Below are 22,048 nucleotides of genomic sequence, written 5' to 3'. Positions count from 1 at the left end.
CTGAAAAGCAAACTTGAACAGAATACGAATGGAATGCAGATTTGGCGACAGTAACCTTTTCAAGGTCAGTACTCTTCATGACGCAGAAACAGATCTATTTTCATCAATGCACAAACAGTAGTATCCAAGAAACTAAGCTAGATGTAAAAAAAAGTGTACATGGTCACTAGAGTGCAAAATGTAAAACACAGTGTCTTACATTTGGTATGATAGTGTAGCAAAATAGCTCAGCAGAACTTAAGGTCACTTCTTTTTTGGAGTTAAGGGTTTGCATAAAATCTTTAGCATCATCTTCCATGAAAACACTGACAGTGTTAATGCCAATATTATCAGTCTTGTATTTTTCTCCAAAGAAAAATGAGACAAAACAGAGATGAATTCTGAATCAAGTTTGATTGTCATTCTTTAAAAGTAAAAAATTTGCGACAGCATACCATGATAAAGTCTGGCTGTGCAAAGGATGAGATCTTGGACTTCACCAACTGCCTAAGCTCATCTGACAGCTGATTTTCTGGAGTAGTCACACCATCTCTAAGAACAATATATGCATAGATACCTGTGACAGAAACAGAGATACAATTAGTATGAAATGAAAACATGTGCCATAACATTTTAAGAGCTGAAAATATAATGCCATTAAACATGTAAAAAAGACAAGAGAATGGATAAAAGCCAAAAAATGTGGATTCTGAACCAGGCATAATTTCCTGATAAATATTCTTTAGTCATTCCTAAGCTATTAATTCTAACAGCAAACATTTTGATTATTTAAGTGAAACATAAGAAAAATATCACAACAACCTAAAACTTTAAGATTCCAATGATGCAAAATGGTTGACCACTGAACTGTACGCCTAACTGAAAATTTTATATTACATAATACCCTGTATATCTTTATGGCTTTGTCCTTTTTGGTTTGTTTGTTGTTGAGCCAATGCTTATGCTGCAAAATGATCAATGTTAATTACACTAAAATATCAAATATTCTGACCTGTCATCAGGGACATATTTCTTCTGGATAATCAGCTATCCAGATGGTTGAGTTCTGGTCTAAAAGTAGATTTATAGATGGAAGTATCTGGATTTAATGGTTTCAATAATGTACATTTGTGTGTGTGTGTGTGTGTGTGTGTATGCAGAAAGAGCTATTAAGGCACTGGACATCAATGTGGACAGCTGGCAAGTACTTGCTTCAGCCTGCTGTCACTGGAGGCATAAGCTTGACCAAGGACTTCAGCAAGAAAACAGCAAATAATCTGGATAATCAACATGCAGATAACTGATGTTTAACTGTAAAGGCTCATCCAACGAAATTGACAATGAACAGAATCTCAGTTCCAACCTAACATAATACTATGCCCCAACCCCAAAGTGAACAATAATGTAACCTCCCTGTATATATGTTTCTAAAAAATTTGACAATTAATCTCACAAAACATTAAATGTTGATTTTATGCAAGATACCACCATCATTGTTAAAATAGTTGTAATCAGCAATGCAGGCACTGGCAAGAGAAAAAAAATTATAAACTACTGATTATTTATACACTACCTTCTCCCTTTATATCATGAGGAAATCCAACAACTGCAGATTCTGCTGTAAGTGGGTGATCATCCTGAAAATGTTAAAAGTGATATGAGTCTTTGCTAAAAAATGATATGCTTTTGCAAGCATCATTTGCATAAATTTGAAAGGTCTTGATAACAGGACATGTTCCATCAAATATGGTCATATTCTGTGAAGCAATTTTTTTCAAAGAAGTTGCTTAAAGGTTTTTTTATTTTTAGTAACAGTGGCCACACTTGATGGTGGATTGGCATCTTTTTAATAAAGAAAGGTTTTCATGCCAGGATGCCTTCTATCAAGTTTTGTGTAATTCAGCAGTTTTGAAGCATAAGTTGTTTTAAGGTTTTTTGTAAGAGTGACAAAATCTGATGGCAGTTGAGTATCATTTGACAGACTTATTATAGCCTGAATACTTTTGTCAAGTTTGTTCAAAATCTATTCAACAGTTCTGGAGAAGTCATTTCAAGGTCTTTCTAATTTTGGTAATGATGGCCATATTTTGTGGACAAACAGTATCATCTGAACAAATCTAAAAGGTCTTCATGCCAAGATGGTTTTGGCCACGTTTGGTATACATGTAATTCTACACTACAGTTCTGAAGAATTTTATTTAAAGCATTTTTCAATTTTTAGTAACAGTGTTCGTATTTGGTGTCAGATTGGCACCGTGTATACGAATTAGAAAGGTTTTTTCATGCAATGGTACTTTCTGTCAAGTTTAGTCAACTTGTGTTATGTTGTATTGGAGATGAAGTTATTAGACGGATTTTTTATTTTTAGTATTTTAGTAATCGCAACAATATTTGATGATCTATCAGCATCAGTTTTATAAATCTGTATGATAGGATGCTGTCCAGTTTGGACATATTCTGCTGAGCAGTGTTTGGGAAGATGCCATTTAAAAATTTATCTATTTTTAGTAACAGTGCTCAAATTTTATGGTGGATTGGTATTTGTACACATTTGAAAAGTCTTCATGCAAGGAATCTTTGTGCCTAAAGCAGTCAAATTTGGTCTAGTATTTTTTAAAAAAAAGTTTAAGATTGCTAATATTGACAAATGCATCACACACAATGAACACAGGGTCATACGATAAGCTCCTTTTTATCTTTTCTATGATTAAAAAGATTTGTTTAACATAATGACAGGACATGACAAATTAAAAAAGAACCTTCTTTTGGCATACATAACCTCAGTATTCTGAATATGGACTAAACCACACACACACACACACACACACACATACACACACACACATTCTGGTTATCAGATAGCAGACAGGTTTACTACTCATAACTGAGAAGAGATGCAAGTCAAAATAAAGTCCCATAGCAATCAATAAAGACTGGGATTAACCTAGTGAAATGCTAAGCAGTAGAAAGACGGTGTGCAAATTCGTATATATTAGTCTTACACATGTATGCACACTAAAAAATTCATTGCTTCAATATCATATTGACTGCTCTTATTTCAAAATAGGCAGCTCAGCCAAAATTTTATTAATTTGTGTATATGAACAGTAGAATTATGCCACAGAAGATACAAGGATCAAGAACTAAAGTTGTCTTGTGGAAACTTTTCTTATTCTGTGTCACTTTGACCATGGTCTCTGATCTTTTGACCCCTCCAAAACCAAGAAACTTCTTAAATCCTTCAGTGTTTAGTCACCATGTGTAGTCTTCAACTGAAAGTGATCATGCATACATTTTAATGGAGAGAGAGATAAGTGGATGGACAATGGTCAGTTGTCACATATGTACGACTTGCAGACAAAAACACCAGGATATGAATTGTTTCTCTTGCTGCAGCTAAAATAACAAAATAATGTGCTAAAACTATTTGCAAATTTTTTTGTAGAAAATGCTGAACTACAATTGAAAAGAAATGTCTCACATTAAGTTTACTTTTCATTGACTTTTATCTGAAAACTGCAATGAAATCAATCAAGTTCCATCCTCATCACTTCTTTATCAACTGGGTTCTGAGCACACCCTGCAAAACATGTCAAAGCTACCTGATGTCAGGCAAATGGAAACGTGTGGCAGAAGTGGGCCTGATATAATTCACCCAGTTTACATAACTTGACAGATGAGCATTTCACTAAGCAGGTTCACATAGTATTGTACAAACCCAAGCAAACTAACTCCCAAACTTTTTATTATTTTGATTTGACCCATTTAATTATGTTGTGAAAAAAATCTTTCTGAAGATAAAGATATAATTAATATGTCACTTGCTCTAAATCAAAGTAGTCCAAGATGATATAAAACCATTTACCAAGTTTAACTGAAAACCAAATGAGAAATATAGTGTCTAGATTTAGTTAGGTAACAAGCTCAGCCAATCTGATGCAAGGTATCTCATTTACATCTCACTTAATGAAGCCTTCATAGTCATAATTTTAATCAACTCAAGAAAGTGATTAACAAAATCTGCAGTCTCCATCTTGGAGAGTGGATAATCTGACCCAGATACTTTAAACAGCAGATTACAATCAAGACTATATCTTAAAAAGGAACCACATTATGTGATGTAATGGTCATTAACCTCAATGCCTGTAGTTTTTAATAGGTTTTTTCCCCCAAAGGTGGTCCTATCAAAACCAGCTCAAAATGACTGATAAATCTGTAGGCATCAAAACACACTTTTATACAGATGGTGCAAATCAGATGGATAGAAGACCACCGTGATAGAGATATACTCACTATAACATCTTCTATTTCAGCAGTGCCAAGTCTGTGACCACTGATATTGAGAACATCGTCCATCCGTCCTGTGATCTGATAATATCCTTCTTCTGATCTGTGAGCACCATCTCCAGTGAAATACAATCCTGATGAGAGAAATATAATTTTAGATAAATATGTATAGTGCAACTTCCCAACACTGACCTTTCTGTAACACAACTTTGTCTGTAAACTGGCCCAGTATTTTCATCCCATTAATGCTGCCCTTATACAAATCAAATATCTGTATAATGGTCAACTCCATACAGCAGACAACACTGAGCATTGTTAGTCCTAATGGCATCCAGGTTATGGATGTTTTACTTTACAAACATAAGAAAAACTATGCTCTTATCAATTAAACTTATTGTATATAATAGATTTCTGTGATCTCTTCATATTAGAAAGACTCAAAACCAAGCTAATGATACAGCCACATCACGTAAAATAAACCTTTTTTTAACATGAATAAACACCCAAAATAAGAACCATGTTAATTTTTTGTATCTGAATATGAAGAAATGCCCCCAAAAAGAACTGTATAAAAGACATATGCCACTAAATAAATATACATGACTAAATTGAACATTAATTTCTTTGTAGCCAGAAGGACTAGTTGATTTAGTCCTGCTCAATCTTCACAAGTCCTTCCTACAAACAATAACTGGCAACAAACGAAATTTTACTATTCATTGGACTATTGAAATTATGAAAACTATAAAGTACACAGAGATCTGAATTATCTCCAGCAGTTTCACAAACCCTATGGAGCTCAATTCTCAATCTGATGTACTCCTTGACCCTTTATTAACTTCATGTGGCACCATGAGACAAGCTTATGTGCAGTTTCAAGCCATCTGTGGTACTTCTCTAAATTTGGTCTGCTTCCCTAACCAACCCCACAGATTCTAATATGAAACCTGAATCCAAATCTAATATGGACAAGCTGTCAGTATCTGGATTTTACTGCAGCAATCATATTTCTGTAATTTTGTAGTTTATTCTGTAGGTCTGTATTTAATGGGTTATTTCCATATGACTTGTGATCTAACTATAAAGGTTGGATAGTCTGTCTTAGGGCATAGTGATCTAAATCTCTGACGACAAAATCAAAAGTGATCTTCCTTACCCCAAGTACAATCTACCATTGAGTATGGCAACTGTAGATGGCAGAAAACTCAAGCTACTGTAAGGAAACCATTTTTCTTCTTCCAATCACTTTGACCCTGAACTTGAATCTATTAAGCCTGAAATCAGTAGGGTTCTTCCTTACCCCATATGCAAGCTATACATGTGCTGATACTAAACTTACTCTCATTTTGTGAAAATTGTGCAAAAGATTCAAGTACGAGAGTCTGTATAAACCAAATGATACAAACAACTTTTTGTTTCTTTTTTGCTAGCATGTGTGTATACACACTATATGACAATTGTTTAATTAATTAGCAAATAATTCTCCAAGAATTTGTGGTAAAACAAGCAAGTGACATTTATAATTTCATATCATTCTATTTTTTCTTCTGACAGTGTCAACACTTAAATGACGCAACTCAAAATTAGAACACATGTACTTGACAGTGAATTTTGATTAAACTGCATTATTTCTGAGTTCTCAGTAGGGAACATAAGATGTTCAATATTCTCTTTCCGACACACAAAAATTGAAGCACAAACATTTGTGAGTCAGTTTGTATCAACTATAAACACAGTTACCTATACCTTGCCTCATAGTCTTTTGAAAAGAATACAAATAAAAATTGTCAAATAAAAGAAAACTTTCTCATAGGAAATGGTAAGGACCAAATATCTGAACAATCTGATGGAAATGAATTATCATATATACTCATTAATAAGTCAAGACCAAATGCAAACTGCACTCATATTTGCCATTGCCTAATTTGTCTGCAGATCTGAGTCTATGCAGTTTGTTAGTAGTAATCAGCAGAAGAAAAAAAACAGAGACCCTGATCTGCTGGCACATTATGCAATGGCAGATCAGGGTCTATGCTGTTTGCAGTTTTACTCAACTTATAAATAAATATATATGCAAAGAAATCATAATTCCTCAAAAGTTTTGTCTGTTTCTTTTACCTATTATTTTAAATGCATTCATAAATGACTGTGGATGACACAACTCAGGACTTATAAAATGATGTGCATAAAATACAAGATGATAAAGAATAATACCATGATTCTACAGATAATGCAATTGCAGAAGTAATTCATCAACTCTAAAAAGATATGTGATCAACAATAAGATTATAGTCTACCAGTGTATCCATTATTGTTAAAGTACAAGGATTTTCCATAAAAATAAATGGGGTTTTATATTTCTTTACTTCGAAAATGTTTATTGATTTACTGAATATAGGCAGGTGCTAGTGGCAAAGTTATAGGGGAAAAGTCCTGGACCCCAGCACCTAATAACGCCACTACAACAAAACAATAAATGATGAGATTCAACCTTAAACACAACTATTTCAGAAATACATGACTAGAAACTTCTATGATGGTCATTGGTGAGATTTTAGTTAAAATGCAAATGTAAAATAAATGCATTTAAGACGCATTTGAGATGTATTTTTATGGCTATTTAAATGTTTCATGTTTGTAAAATAAACTGCTTAAGAAGAACCATTTAAGGGTGGAGGATTCATCAAACAAAAACCAAGACCTGAATATCGTAGCTTATAGTATTTCCAGACTGGGATTTTACATTTAGAAACTTTTGTCTGGCAGTAAGCCTAATATCCCACACTCTGATCTGTTAAAAATTGTTGTCTTAGTTTGACTAATCTCATTTGTTATATCTAGATTTAAAAACAAGTTGATTAGGCCTATATTGTTATCTTGAAATAGTTATTTGCCAGCCTAAGGGAGGTTACTCCAATATAAGGTACTTTTGAACCATTCTAAAGCCCAGTATATAATTGTTCTGCAGAAGTAGCAGATATAACAACAGGAGCAGTCACAAAGCTGTTGCTACCTACATGCCAATAAAATGGAATAGAACTTATTTAATGATCTTTATGATAAAGATGCATTTGTGTTTTTTTTCTTATTCTTTTCAAACTACTGACAGGGGCCCCTAGTGGCCAAGTGTCTAAAGCGTTCTTCATTACGGATCATTGCCATCTCACCTCTGTCTGCATGGGTTCGAGTCTCTGATTCAGCCAATGTGGGTATGTGAGAAAGCTTGCCAGTAGCTTCTTGTGGGTTGGTGGTTCTTTCCGGGGTTTTCCCGGGTTCTTCCTCCAACATAATACTGGCCACCATGTATAGCCTATCGTGTGCTGAAAAATGGCGTTAAACCCTACAACAACAACAACAAATCAAACTATAGTCTACTACCACAATGAAAATAGGGAATGTGTTTTGTGCAAATGAACAAACTTGAAGGTACTGCACCTAGTCCATTAACAGAAATCCATCTGTTGCATCTTGTGTCTATGGGGAAAGATAGGAGAAAAACCTAAAAAAATAAATTTATCTTTATACCTTACCTGGAAAGGTTTTGAAATATGTGTCTATGAACCTCTTGTGGTCCCCATAAATTGTTCTAGCCATTCCTGGCCAGGGTTTACGTATACACAATGCTCCCTTTGCATCGCCATCCTTCAGCTCTTGGAACTAAAAACAAGAACAATTAATAAGTATATGTTCAAAAGGTAATGCATTTCTATAAGACATGTACTTATGTTAGAGATTAAAGACAAGTTTAATCATTATTAATTCAATGTGTGAAAGAGCCCTTTTCTATTCTAGAATAATTATTAAATAGGAAGTTTAACTTGTTCTATTCTGTGTAGTTATGTCTGACTCATCCTAACGGGGCTGGTCAGATAAGCATGGCTAGGTGTCATGGTTTACTCATGTCGCTTATAATATGGTTGAAGGTCATAAAGGTTAATCATGTAAGTATGGCAAAATGTCTAGGTTTACTCATGTTGCTTATATATATATATGGCTGAAGGTCATAAAGGTTAATCATGTAAGTATGGCAAGGTGTCTAGGTTAACTCATTTTGCTCATAATATGGTTGAAGGTCGTAAAGGTTAATCATGTAAGTATGGCAAGGTGTCTGGGTTTACTCATGTTGTTTGTAAATATGGTTGAAGGTCATAAAGGTTAATCATGTAAGCATGGCAAGGTGTCTCAGATTACTGGTGTTGCTTGTAATATGGTTGAAGGTCATAAAGGTTAATCATGTAAGCATGGCAAGGTCTCTCGGATTACTGGTATTACTTATGATTGAAAGTAATAAAGGCTAGCCACATACACATAAAAAACCCTATTGCAAGGGTTAAAGATACAAATCACACAAAGGTGGACATAGCCAGCATGTTTAGCTAGCTCTCAGGCAAGTCAAAGCATGGTAAATACCTAAAGCTTGCTGGGACAAAGTGATACTGATTTATACAAAATCAGATGCAAGACAATAACTTCTGAGATATCGCTATTCATGGTCCTTAACAGTATTGTAAAAATAATCATTATAATATTTTTAAAAAGTCTGGTTTCTTTAGATTTGAAACATTATTTGAGGAATTATTGTGGCTCTCTTTTAAAAAAGAATTTTGAACTGTTGTCTTTGCACATGCCAACTTAAACAATTGAACATCGAACTGCAGAGATGTAAAGATGAGTGTTCACTGTACTAAGTCATTCAATGTTCTATTTACAGTATTATATTAGGCTTGATTGGGCATGCAAATTCACTTGGCAGTAAGAACTTGTTGCAAGTTTATAAATTGAAGGCAACATTTAGTTATCTTAGCCATGGATCCTGGGCAAGTGTGGCTGGTGGGGGACTCAAAATTTAAGTGGAAAAGTTAATGACATGAGGAAGATTCAACAGAAAAAAATAAGGTAAAACAAAATAGCAAGTAAAGGTCAACTGGATAGTCTAAAACTTCCAAAACTAGCCTTTGGATCCAATGCTGCACCTACATATATAGAGGGATGTAAATGTATGCTGTATCGAGAAAATAAAATATGGTGCCATGCATGCCATGTGGGTACATATCTTTTTGGAAACAGACTTTGTTTTACAATATGACCACTCACACTTCCTAGCTATGGTATAACAGTCCAAAGCTAGGATTAAAAATGTATGCTATTAATATTTGTCTACATACTCGTCATAGAATCGTGCATTGGTTAGATATTATTTTCTTCACTGTTCTTTGAGAGATGTAAAAAACAACCTTGACCTACAGCACTTTTTCAATTCCACAACAGAGCACTGTCCCATACATTTCCAATCTAAAAGAATATTTTATGTGTAGGCTAAATCTTCCATCACAAAATATTTTGACTTTGCTTTCTATGAACAGAATATTTTCCTTAATGTATGTGCCCAGTGGATTATGAAAACAGAGTTTAATGATGAGGTACATGACTATCCTTACATATTATTACATAATAGGTTCACTTATTGTTTCAGACTGATTTTACCTAAATTTAATGCAAAGCATGACAGTTACAATCTTCAATTAATATATTTAGGATGTGCTTTCCCCAATTTTGTTCTTAAACACAGATTTTAAAACATGCCCATGAATGTGCAAAAGTTTGTTTTGCCGGTGCAATTGATATCAACTCCTGCATGAAATACATTTGCCTGGGGACTTTCCACATTGAGATAGGTTGTGTCATTTCAAAAGCCTTAAACTACCATTACTCTGTTCATGTCTACAAAAATTACCAGATTAATTGATTTTCGCTTTCCTAAAAGAAGATGTGAAGTTTACCTATTTCCAAGCAACTTAGCTGCCCACTGCACTTGGTAGCATGATCTATGCATCCATCATAGAGTGTTCTTTGGCTCTAATTGTAAATTTAATGACACTGGATGTGATTGATTTATAAACCTTTAGGAGTGGACAGATATTCATTAAGCATACAGATCTTAGACACTAGCTTTGGGTTTGCTTTTGTGTCTGTTAGTTTTAATGTCACTTTTAACAGGCTATATCATGACAAGAAAATGGAAGCTAAGTGCCTTTCCCAAGGAAACAGACAGACAACCATGGATGGACTAAGTAGGTGTCAAACCTGCAACCCATGGATTACAAATTTAACACTCAACTGAGATACTACAGCTCCAAAAGGCTGCAGTGAATATGCCCTTGCTTTATGTGACATGACTGGTAACATCATAATGTGTTCTTAAACTTTGCTACCACGGACCGCTTTCCTATAGATATAATGTAAATTCACTCTCATTCATAAAGTTATCAATTTTTACAAATGTAATGGTTGCATCCATAAGAGTGAATCATATTTAAATCAGAAACATGCACACAGAAGCATATTATTCAGTCATTTTGTCATAGATCATTATGTTTCTGAATTCAGTGCTTGAAATAAATGAAAAAGTACAGATGAAGCATATTTACAGTTAAGTATGTATGCATGGGTATGTCCCAAGGTCATTAAATGGTGTCAGTATAAATTATATGCTCCAAAAATTTTCTCCCTGCAATGAATCAAAATACATTATTGTTTTCGACAAACTGATTGATTTTCAGCTACTTCCTGCTACAGTCATAATTTTCTTTTAGCAATGTCAACTTTCCTCAACTTTAGAATTTCAATATAGCCAATATCCTGAGTTTCCATCTGCAGGGTTCCTGCTGATTTAACAAAAATAAATTCCAAGACTTTTCCCAAACTTTTCCAGGGCCATTTCACTCAAGGACCACACTATCTTGCATTGTCAAGTAAATGAATATAAAGAATGAATATATCAATGAAAAATAACAAATAAGTTAACGACAAATATTTTTAATATGTATATTTTAAATTTACCTGGACTTGCACACCTTGACTTTATGTAGTAATTCATGTCATAATCCAATGTTCAATGTATTTTGTATTCCAAAGAAAAAAAAGAAACAATCCTATGTAGTCTTTGTATGTGTTCCTATTTACAATATTAACAAAACACACGTTTTCCAGTTGCTCTCTTTTATTTATTTAGAAGCAAACTTTTTCTACTCTATCTCCTTTTCAAGGTCCTTCAGAGCTCTCATTTCACTTTTGCAGTCTTTCTGAGAGAATTGGATGCAGTTAGCAGACTTAGGCTATTGTCCTTTTCAGCCGTTTCAGCATTTTTAACTGCCAATTTGAGCAACTGCTGGATGTCATCCATTAGTCATATTCTTTTATTTGACATGTCACCAAGCTCAAGATCTGCTTTTCTTTTTCTGCTCCTCTCACATTCCTCCCTCTTTTTTCTCCTCATCCAAGTATAGTCTGCATGTGTGTCTAGCATTTCAAGCAAAACTTATCATTTCTTTATTAATATCTACATTTTCAATGCCTCCTATGCTTCTTGAAATTAGAGACAGCTGCTTTTGGTTATCTCTTATGACTTCTTTGTTAATGGAGAATCCTTGTTCAACATCTGCCTGGCCATGAGACAGAGTTAGAAGGTGTTTTGCAACTGGCCACAAGACAGCATATTCCTTTTTGTTTGCCATCAAGGAATGAAAAAACGAATCTAAGCAGTCTTTCTGTCTGGAGAACTGAGCAAATTTCACAGAGTCTTCTGATTTCAAACAATTTTCCAAAAAGACTTTGTAGTTTTTAACCAGGGCATCACACTGGTTTGGATTTATTCTTCCACTGTTGACTAGAATTTTGACAAGTGAGTGGAATGACTGAATGCTGGTCTTTATATCTTTCATCATCTTATCTGGGTTCAAGCATGTCATATTTCTTACAAGGGCAAAAGTCACTGGTGACTTTGTCAGCAATTTTGTGACAACAGCTTGGAGGAATTTCCTCCAATCAAGATGGAAAGCCCAAATGTCCCTATCTGTCAATTTCCCTGATTTTTTAAAGTCAGCAATCACAGTCTTTGTCACAAAACCAGTTTCAATCCTTGCAGGGTCTTTAATGTGTTTGCAATTTGTTAAATCAAATTTAACGAGCTTTGACTTTCTCTACAACTGTGATGTTCTCAAGCCACTTGTGCTTACAGAATTTTGGTGGCAGCTCCTTGATACCAGATGCCTTTTTATAGTCCTCTATTCTGGCTGGATAATCTTTAAAGAAGTAATAGAGGTTGCTAAGTGTCTCCTCCAGATTCCACTCTGTGGCAGTGCAACCATCCCTGAATGTATTATGAACTATATGTAGGCTGCAAGATCCAGTTGGCAACAATGACTTTCCAGGGTGTGAACGATTAATCTCTGCATTCAACATGTCAAATGTTTTCCAGTTAACAATAGGTCCATCCATTGAAATTTGTGAGAGGTTCCTGGTGCCAAGATCTTGGATGATTGGACACAACTTGCCAAACAGATCTTCTGCCATGGTGTGTCCCAAGAACTCTGATGTTGAAAGTCTTGTTTGCATTCTTTCTGCACCCTATTCCCAAATCCTGACATGAATGTCACATTGATTTTGGCACAATTGTTCAGTCAAACTAAAATCAAACTGCAAAACATATCCATTACACTTGCATATGCTATATTTTAAGGTTGATGCAAAGTATGGAGCTAGGCCTTGAATATCAATATGGCATGTTTTGTCCTCACTCCAAATGAATTAGTGTGCAACTGCACTGTCCGGAAACACCAGTGAAAGACTCATGAAATTTCCTCACTGGAATTAAAAGAGCTGTGGGTATTCACTGTCCTACGTGTCCACAAAATTTCTGCCTTTAATACATCATTTGATGATGTATATCAAGTTGATGTTGGGGCAGATTTTGGCATAACTTTAGGTGATGGTGAGACTGAATTTGAAATAAAACGAGAAATTGTGTTGTTCTGAGCAGATTTCATTATTTCACAATTCTGCACATGGTTCTTGCTGGTGGAATAACTTTTGAGGACAGCTTCTCCCATATCTGCAATATCTATAATTGTGCTACAAGCTCTGTATTTAGCAGTCCTTGGGTCTGAAACATTCTTTTCCACCCATTTTTCACAGTTTGGGTTAGTCAGCCAACTGTTACTGAACATGCACATACCAGCTCCAGTGTCACATTTTTCAGGTGGGATTGAAGTTCCAGTCCAAATTCATTTTGAAATCGGTTATTAAACAAAACAACCGTCATCCATGCATTTTTCATTACATCATATGAAAATGGTAGGGACTTCATATTCATAGTATGAAAGCGCCTTGGTGACTTGAATTTTCTGATACAAAGTGGTTTAAATTTGTGACTTTTCATTTATTTAACACAAAAAAGTGTGCAACTTTGCATTTATTTAATACAGCATATCAATTTCTCCTTCATTTTCTTAAATTTTTTATGTTATTCTAATCTGTTTCACAGCCAGAGTGGTGTCAGGCATCATTATGTAACAAAATCAAGTTTCATCACAATTATAAATCTGCTCTGGGAATATCCCTTTTCCTCCATTAATTCCTGAAATTCATCCAGATAGGTCACAGTGGCTTCAGAATCTGAAGAGCACAGCTCTCCTAAACTGTCACTTGACTAATCCCATCTTGCTTGTTAAAATGCTCCAGCCAGCCATTGCTAGCTTTTAAACCTGAATCATGCCCAAGTAAGTCATTGTATAGTTTTGGGGTTTTCCTTTTACAATATCTTCAGATATAGGCACTCCTTCAGCCCTAGTCTGAACAAAGCCTGATAAATGGCTGCATCAAGTTTTGTATCTTCCACTAGTCTGGCCTTCTTTCTCTTCAGTCTCTCACTTTCATGAATATCCATCATCAGTTCTCTTAGTTTGGCTTCTTCAATCTTCCATCCTTGGATGGTCAACTCATGAGCACCAAAATATTGAACAAGCTGCATTGGCTTAACATTGGACCATTGGACTTAGTCCTGTCTATGGATTCAAGCTTCCCCTTAGCAGTAAATGGTTTTCATTTTAGTGTACTGTTATCCATTGTAAATACCCACCAACTGATGCTTTGATACCTATTTCTTTAAACAATAACAAAAATAATAACTGTTAATGAACAATGGGGTCATTTTTATAGGGAGTGGACAAAATTATTCACTGGTCGACTGATTGCGTGACAATTGCCTCACAAAACTACCACGTCATGTGCTTTTGTTTTATGTTTTATCAATCACTGCCCCATAATCTGAACAAAATTTAGCTGTGAGACTTACTTTGATTGCTAGCAATGACTTAATTTATTTATAAATTTAAGTTAGAATCTTTTATCAACCAGTGCATGCTATGGTCCTTGGTTGTGTATGCCAGTTCAATAAGTGCGCATCTGTACACTACTGTTTGTGCAAAGACTGGACACACAATACACTGAAAACAAATACAGGTATCTTTCATGACTTTATTGTTCATAGGTCAATAATAATAAGATCACAACCTATCAGCTTTTGAAAGACCTGACATCTTTAAAAAAAAACTAAGATTAAAGTACAGTGACTGACTTTTAACACAACTAAAATGAACATTCACAAACAGGATGTTTAACACCTTTATTCATTTAAAGAAAAATGCTATGATAAGACTCTTTTTCTTCATTAACACATCTTCCCAAATTATTTATCAAAAATCTTATTTGTTTTGGTACAAAACATTTCAGTACTTCAAGAAATTATTATAAAATTCTGAGAGCCACACCAGGCTCATGTTTTATCCAAATCCAGGTATAACAAAGTGTTACAGCAGAGTTCAGCAGATTTTCACAGTTGTATGTAATTGAATAACAGCATGTCCTGCAAAATCATAAATATTTCTGGACTTACCTTTCCCTATTTACTTTGGTAATGAATATCCATGAAACTAAATCCACCACAGAAACACTTCCCTCAAACTCTGACAAAGATTTGCACACAGCAAACCATGCTCTTGGGATCAAACCTTCCCTCACACGTTCACTAACATTTGCATACAGCAAACCATTTACATGGGATCAAACACTTCTCTCAAACTCTGGTAAGTATCTGCACACAGAAAACCATTCTCTTGTGATCAAACATCTTTGTCAAACTTCAGTAAATGTCTGCACAGAGCAAACTATGCACTTGGGATCAAACATTTCCATCAAACTCTGACAAACATCTGCATGCAGCAAATCATGCTCTTGGGATCAAACACTTCTCTCAAACTCTTGTACGCATCTGCACACAGCAAACCATGCTCTTGGGATCACTTCTCTCAAACTCTTGTACACATCTGCACACAGCAAACCATGCTCTTTGAATCAAACACTTCCATCCAACTCTGGCAAACATCTTCACACAGCAAACCATACTTAATCTCTCCTTAAAATTTGCAACTAAAACTGATTACACCCACAAGAAGTAGGGAAACAGGGATATAATCCTTCATTTACAAAGAACATATATCACGCCTTGGCCAGATGTCGACACAAGTCATTTGCCTTCAAATTAAGTTACATTCTGAGTGAGCTTACATTCTGCTCCATTAACACTGGTTCAATGCCAAAGAAAGGCCTCATAGGCATAGCTGGTTTTATCTCTGCACCTGGACTGGAAGGCCGAGGAGTGATACAAATTCCACCAGTTTCTGAATTATAAAGAGAAAAGTGATAAGGGATTGTATGTGAATGCCACGTGGTTTGAAATGAACAATACCATGTTCACGTTAATGCAGATGTCTGTCACATTTACACACATGCCGAGTCAAGAATACAACTTCAAAATTTCATTGTATCATTATATAAACAACGTATTTTTGAAAATTACATTTTATTGGCATGGCACTGCTTTCGTTATGCTGATATGGTATTATAAAGCCATTTCTATGCATCAAGCTATTAAGCACCATTTTGATACAGGTTAAACTGTTCAAAGAACACATCAACAAAAGTCTGCATTCATGCAAGCAAATATAAACACGCAAAAGCCTACTGATATTTTATGGTTCACACTGAAATTCAGTCCAAATTTCTGATATAATGCATTCCAGCCATTGAACTCTCTACCACATTAGGACCTTTCTTCTTCCTTTACTCTCTACTGCTTCCCCTCTTTCTCTCAAAAAGGTAAAAATTTCACGAGGTTACCAACAGATTTTGGGTACAAAATGGATCTAACATTGATCAACAGGTTAGGACAATTTAAGCAGGAAAATGTTTTTTATGATTAAGAATTTTTTTTTTAAATCTGAAACCTTTTACTTCTTAAGTACTCACTTTTAATGATTCAATAAAGAACTAAAGTTCTTAACAATAGGAAAAGCAACCAAACGATGCAAATCAAGATATTTTTGTGTTAGTCTGAATAAATGTGGGTAGTGCCTCTTTTAAGACAGTCAACATCAAGTGAAGGATTTGCACTTCTCACAACTTTTGTTAATATGAAGGCTGAATCGTTTTGTTATTCTGATGCCCTTGGATGTATATATACACCATGCATTCATTGCTTCTGAGAAAAAAACTGGGACTCTCATTTCTGAAAAATTCAAGATGTCTCAGCGCTTCCCTTTTATCTATTGTGATGTTATGAAAATATACTACACATTTTTGTCTTTTGAAAATACATATAATATAGTCCCATGTCATTTTATCAACAATGATCTCATGTGGTAAACCATATTACTGCCAAGCCTACCTGTCTGCCACCATGTGTCAATTATATCACACCTGCCATCTCCCACTACATGGTAATACCACTCCCAAGCTTCATGATTCAGTGGCTCACCAACTGGAAACAAGGAAATATTGAAACTGTAAAAAGCTCATAATCTTAACTGAAATCTCAAGAAATAATAAAACTACAATGAGCAACAACTTGAAAATACATGGTAAAACATAAATGACTTGCACTGTCTTGGACTGAAGCCTTCTTTTACTCACAATCTTAAACAATTTAAACAACATGGACATAATTTACCAGATAAGGGTACATGAGAACTTACACAACAATAGGAAATGCATGAAATCGAGAAACTTTTACATTTGTTTTTACTATCACAAGCTCCATGATAGAAAAAACTCTGCAAACTCATTATCCCCTAAGCCAAGCAGGTAGGTAGTCCACTACAGCCTATATGCAAGAAGTATCACCAAGGACAATGAAAGCTGGATTGGCGCATGTATCCCTGAAACTCACAATGAACATATGACTTCTTTTATGAGTTTTGTATTCCTTTAAGAAAGCTGTGATTTGGCAAAAAAATTCTCAATAAAATTCTCAACCTAATAGTATAAATTGCATGTAACAAAAAGAAAAAAAACTCATGCAGAATGGTAAAACAGTGATTTACTTTCAAGTACTTGTCCTCTTGTGATAGATAATCCATCAATCCATTTATACTTCCATTAAATTCATTGTATATTCCTACAGAATAAAACAAATATTTCAACATGCTTGATCACAAATGCTTGAGGAAAGTCGAATAAATTTCTATTTGAGTCTAAATTCATTTGTAGCACTCTTGTATATTTGGGTTCTGTCATTACTGATCCAAGGACCTGCTATTACATTAGGATTTGGGTGATTCCCCCCAAGGATCCTCTATTATATTGGGGTATTATGGGATTTTTTCCCCATGGATCCTCTATTATATTGGGGTATGTTTTTTTTCTTCCTGTGGCTCCTCTATTTTACACTGGGGTTTGGGGAATTTTTACTCTTTTGCTTTTATCACTTTCATTTCCCCCACTCCTGTTTCCTGTATAAGTAAAATAAAATCTGACTGCTCCAATTGCATGCTTAATTAGTATATGATAGAAAATATATCAGTGGTGTGTTTTATATTAACACATCATATGGGATAATGGCCTATACCAGCATAACTGCTCAACTGTGGCACCAGCTACATGTACATGGTTCAATGCAAAATTTTATAACAGCATACAGAAAATTCTGTAGGACCAGTATTATAACAGTGGCAGGTTACAACAGGTTAAGTAAATGAAAAGCAGAAACAAATTGTCAGACATATTGAAAATTGAAAGCCAGGATAGCAATAGTTATTGACCAAATGACAAAATCAGTTACAATCTATGTGAAGATGAACAGGGAAAGTCAGGAATTCCTAGCTGAAACAAGTAACTCTTTTATACATGTCTCAGAAGGTGACTCCTGGCTAAAATTCACATGTAACTGAAGTGTAACCTTTCATAACCACCTACAAGTGGAATGGAGCAATTTTTGGCAGTTAAATGAAAATGACTATTGAGAGAACAAATATTCTGAAATAGCATAGGGGAAAACCAAAATTAGCTGGATACTGCAGGTGGCAGATGAAGACATAACCATTACAGGTGATGTTAGCAACATATGAATTTGTCTCATTTTTTTTTTTTACCACATCCTAGTTTCCTGAGAGAGGATCTGTCATATTTCTTGACCCAGGAGTCCCCTGCCTTCAGAAGCATGCGCAAGCTGGTTGGAGCAAGGTAGATGTGATTCAGCCTCAATCTCTGTACCATCTCCCAGTATCGACCTAAAAAAGAAGGAACTGAAGTCAAAAACCCATGATGTCACAGCACCCTTGCACTATAGTATCCACCCTGAATCTGACTTTAATAGAACACATGAATGATGTTAAAGCAACACTGACCACCCGAAAAGTGATAACTGTATCTCACACAGTGCTATCACAGATATGATGACAAAATTCTGCATTTATAATTGGTCAGGTATATTTGAGAGGTACCCCCATTCGATCTTATTTCTATTAGTTTGGGCGCTGATTTTGGTATGACTTGATTGTTTTATGATCATTGTTTGCTTCCTTTTATTACCCCCACACTTCTACAAAGTGCAGAAACATCACTGCCACCACAATGCTTTAGTCTATCCATCTGTGATAAAACATCATTATTTTTCCTTCCATACCACCTTCAAGATCTTAACGAAACTGAAGCCCAGATATGTGGTTGTTACATATGCACAGTGAGATTTTACTTTTCCTAAAACCATTTTTGCGGATATCTCTTTTAAAATTTTAAAATGGGAATCTATTTTGATAATTCAGCTTGTCACTGCTTGGACTTGGCACAAGTTTAACTATTTCAATGAAACTATGAATGCTAGGTATGTTTTTAGTGTAGACACACAACTGGGTTAAACTTTTTAAATCTGGCCCATTTTGTAGGATTTTTCATGAAAAATTGTCAAGAAAGCATGTATTTGAAGAATTCAGTTTGACATCACTCATCCTGCCACAACAGTTGGAGAACTGCACTGAAGCTTTGTAGGTTTGTAAAATGATTGGTACAGATGAGTAACACGGTTTTACTTTTCTCCTCTGATTCATTTTTTGGGCAATTTCTTGAAAATTGACCTGACGCCAGAAGGTAGATCGCTCCGCCTACCGAATATGTGACCTGACAACCTCTTAACCTCCGACAAACATTCTGTGAAAATGGCAGGTGTGATAACATTAAAAGATATACCAGACGATATTGGTGAGCAATATTTGCCATATGAAACAACAATGAGACAAAGACAGAAAGTGTGAGCATTTATCCATTGCTTGCACTTCTCTAAGTTACGTCGGTATGCAGGGAACTTGCCCCCACGTATCTGGTGAAGTCGCCCCAGAGTGGTTGGAGAAGTCGCCCCAATTGGTTGGAGAAGTCATCCAAAATTTTGTCACCCAAATAACCTTTTCATAACAGAATTAAGTCATCTTTTACGTGATTCATATTTATATTTTTATATATATGTGATCACAAAAGAGATATTAACTAAATTAAAGCAATATCATAGTAATATTTATAAGGATGAAATTAAGTCTGTATATAATCTAATGAATGACGACAGTATAGTGATTAAAAAGGATGATAAGTCAAACACTATTATTATTGTGAATCAAGATGATTATGTTAAAGAAGTTGAACATCAATTAGAAATTAAATAAAAAAATTCAACATGCATTAATGAGATCGCCAAAAATTATAATTCTGTATGTGAGGAATTTGATACTTTCCCTCTTAATATACATACACCTCAAAAATAATAATTCTGTATATGAGGAATTTGATACTTTCCCTCTTAATATACATACACCTCAAAAATAATAATTCTGTATATGAGGAATTTGATACTTTCCCTCCTAAAATACGTACACCTCAATTCTACATATTACCCAAACTCATACAAATCCTGACCACTTTTTAGCTTTAAATTTTCCAGGATGACCCATTATATCAGGCTGTAATTCATATACCGAAAACCTATCCAAATTTATTGATAGTGTTTTACAACCTTTAATGAAATCACTTCCTTCATACATTAAAGGCGGGGCCCGGAGTGGCCGAGTGGTCTAGAGCGCTCTCCATTACGGATCACTGCCATCTCACCTCTATCAGCGTCGGTTCGAGTCTCGAATTCAGCCAACGTGGGTATATGAGAAAGCTTGCCAGTAGCTTCTCGTGGATCGGTGGTTCTTTCCAGGGTTTTCCCGGGTTCTTCCTCCACCATTAATACTGGCCATGTATAGCCTATCGTGTGCTGAAAAATGGTGTTAAACCCCACAACAAGAACAACAACAACATCATACATTAAAGATACAACTACTTTCATTAAAAAGTCGAAGTCCATTCCACATCTATCTAATAATTTCAATCCTGGTATCATTAGATGTAACATCATTATATACCAACATTCCGCATGCAGATGGTATTGAAGCGTGCAAATATTTTCTTGATAACAATCCTAATAATAGCACACTATCTAGCGAAGATATTTGTAAAATAATAAAAACATATCTTGGAAAATAATTATTTTCAATTTAATAATACGAATTACATACAGATAATGGGTATTAATATGGCTCCTATATACTCTTCCCTTTCATGGGGAATTAGAAAAGGATTTTATTCAAAACGAAAAGTTTAATCCATCTCTTTGGTTCAGATTTTTAGATGACATATTTATGATCTGGAAGCATTCAAATGAAGAACTGAAAAAAATTACTGATCACCTAAATCATTTTCACCCGATGATTAAATTTACTTATACTGCATCTAGTATACGTTTCATTTTTAGATGTAACTGTAATAAAAAATATTGATAACACTATCTCTACAAATATTATTAAATTGCATCTAATGATTTGAAGAGCAGAGCAAAAGGGACAGATAACACTTATTTTTCGTTAAGTACAGAAGCAGAGTTGATCAAATGGAAAAGTTGAAAAATTGAAAATTTTATACATTTAATAAGTTATTAAGTTTAAGAAAAACAACAATAAATAAAGCCTTAACCATGTGGTGACATCTCAGAATTACTATATATGATCCTTGGGGCGACTTCTTCGACCACCATAGGGCAACTTCTCCTGACACCTGGGATGAGTTCTCCCAGGGCAAGTTCTCCATGGGGCAAGTTCTCTGCTATTCAGTTATGTCTTGGTTTCGGGAAGGGAATAAACTTAACTCCTCCATTTTGATGATCTGGATAACGACTATCAGAATTGTGAAGCCCCCACTGACACCTCTTCACCACTGTGAATCGAAAAATTGCCGAACCGTTGCGAAATTTGTAAATATATACAATAGCTAAGTTGATATCGACAGAAGCAGCTTGTCAGAGGAAAATGGCAGACGTAAACATTGTCTGGAGGTGTGTATAATAGCGCTCGCTGATTGGTCAATCGAGCAGAAAAATGGGCACTGGGATATTGTGGAATGTCAGTTTGTCATCACATATCATTCTACATCTTCTGGTCAATTATACTGAAACTTTGTAGTTAGAAATTACTTTTCCCCTTGGTTAACTTTGGGAATATTTCTTGAAAAATCATCAAAAATAAGCAGATTATTCAAAGATGCATTGTAAAGCTTAATATTTGACATTTTTTTCAATAAATTTCCC

The 22,048-nt window shown here is 34.9% G+C and overlaps 1 protein-coding gene across 2 annotated transcripts in view; it reads right to left on the bottom strand.

Moving 5' to 3' along the window:
• LOC149804995 (acetyl-coenzyme A synthetase 2-like, mitochondrial) overlaps window positions 1-22,048 on the bottom strand; it is a 63,229-nt gene that overhangs the window by 9,880 nt on the left and 31,301 nt on the right. The window contains exons 7-13 of one of the 2 annotated variants that reach the window (XM_089946346.1): window positions 18,531-18,668; window positions 16,829-16,921; window positions 15,670-15,782; window positions 7,797-7,923; window positions 4,273-4,400; window positions 1,553-1,616; window positions 435-556 (exon numbers count right to left, since the gene is read on the bottom strand). In XM_089946346.1, coding sequence (XP_089802472.1) covers window positions 435-556; window positions 1,553-1,616; window positions 4,273-4,400; window positions 7,797-7,923; window positions 15,670-15,782; window positions 16,829-16,921; window positions 18,531-18,668 — 785 coding nt within the window. The other variant, XM_089946352.1, reaches the window with a different exon arrangement.

This window comes from Sinohyriopsis cumingii, chromosome 2, assembly GCF_028554795.1.
Source record: "Sinohyriopsis cumingii isolate HCF-2022 chromosome 2, ASM2855479v2, whole genome shotgun sequence".
Taxonomy (NCBI): domain Eukaryota; kingdom Metazoa; phylum Mollusca; class Bivalvia; order Unionida; family Unionidae; genus Sinohyriopsis; species Sinohyriopsis cumingii.
Note: the sequence above shows the minus strand (reverse complement) of the source record. Positions and strands in the feature narration are given on the sequence as shown.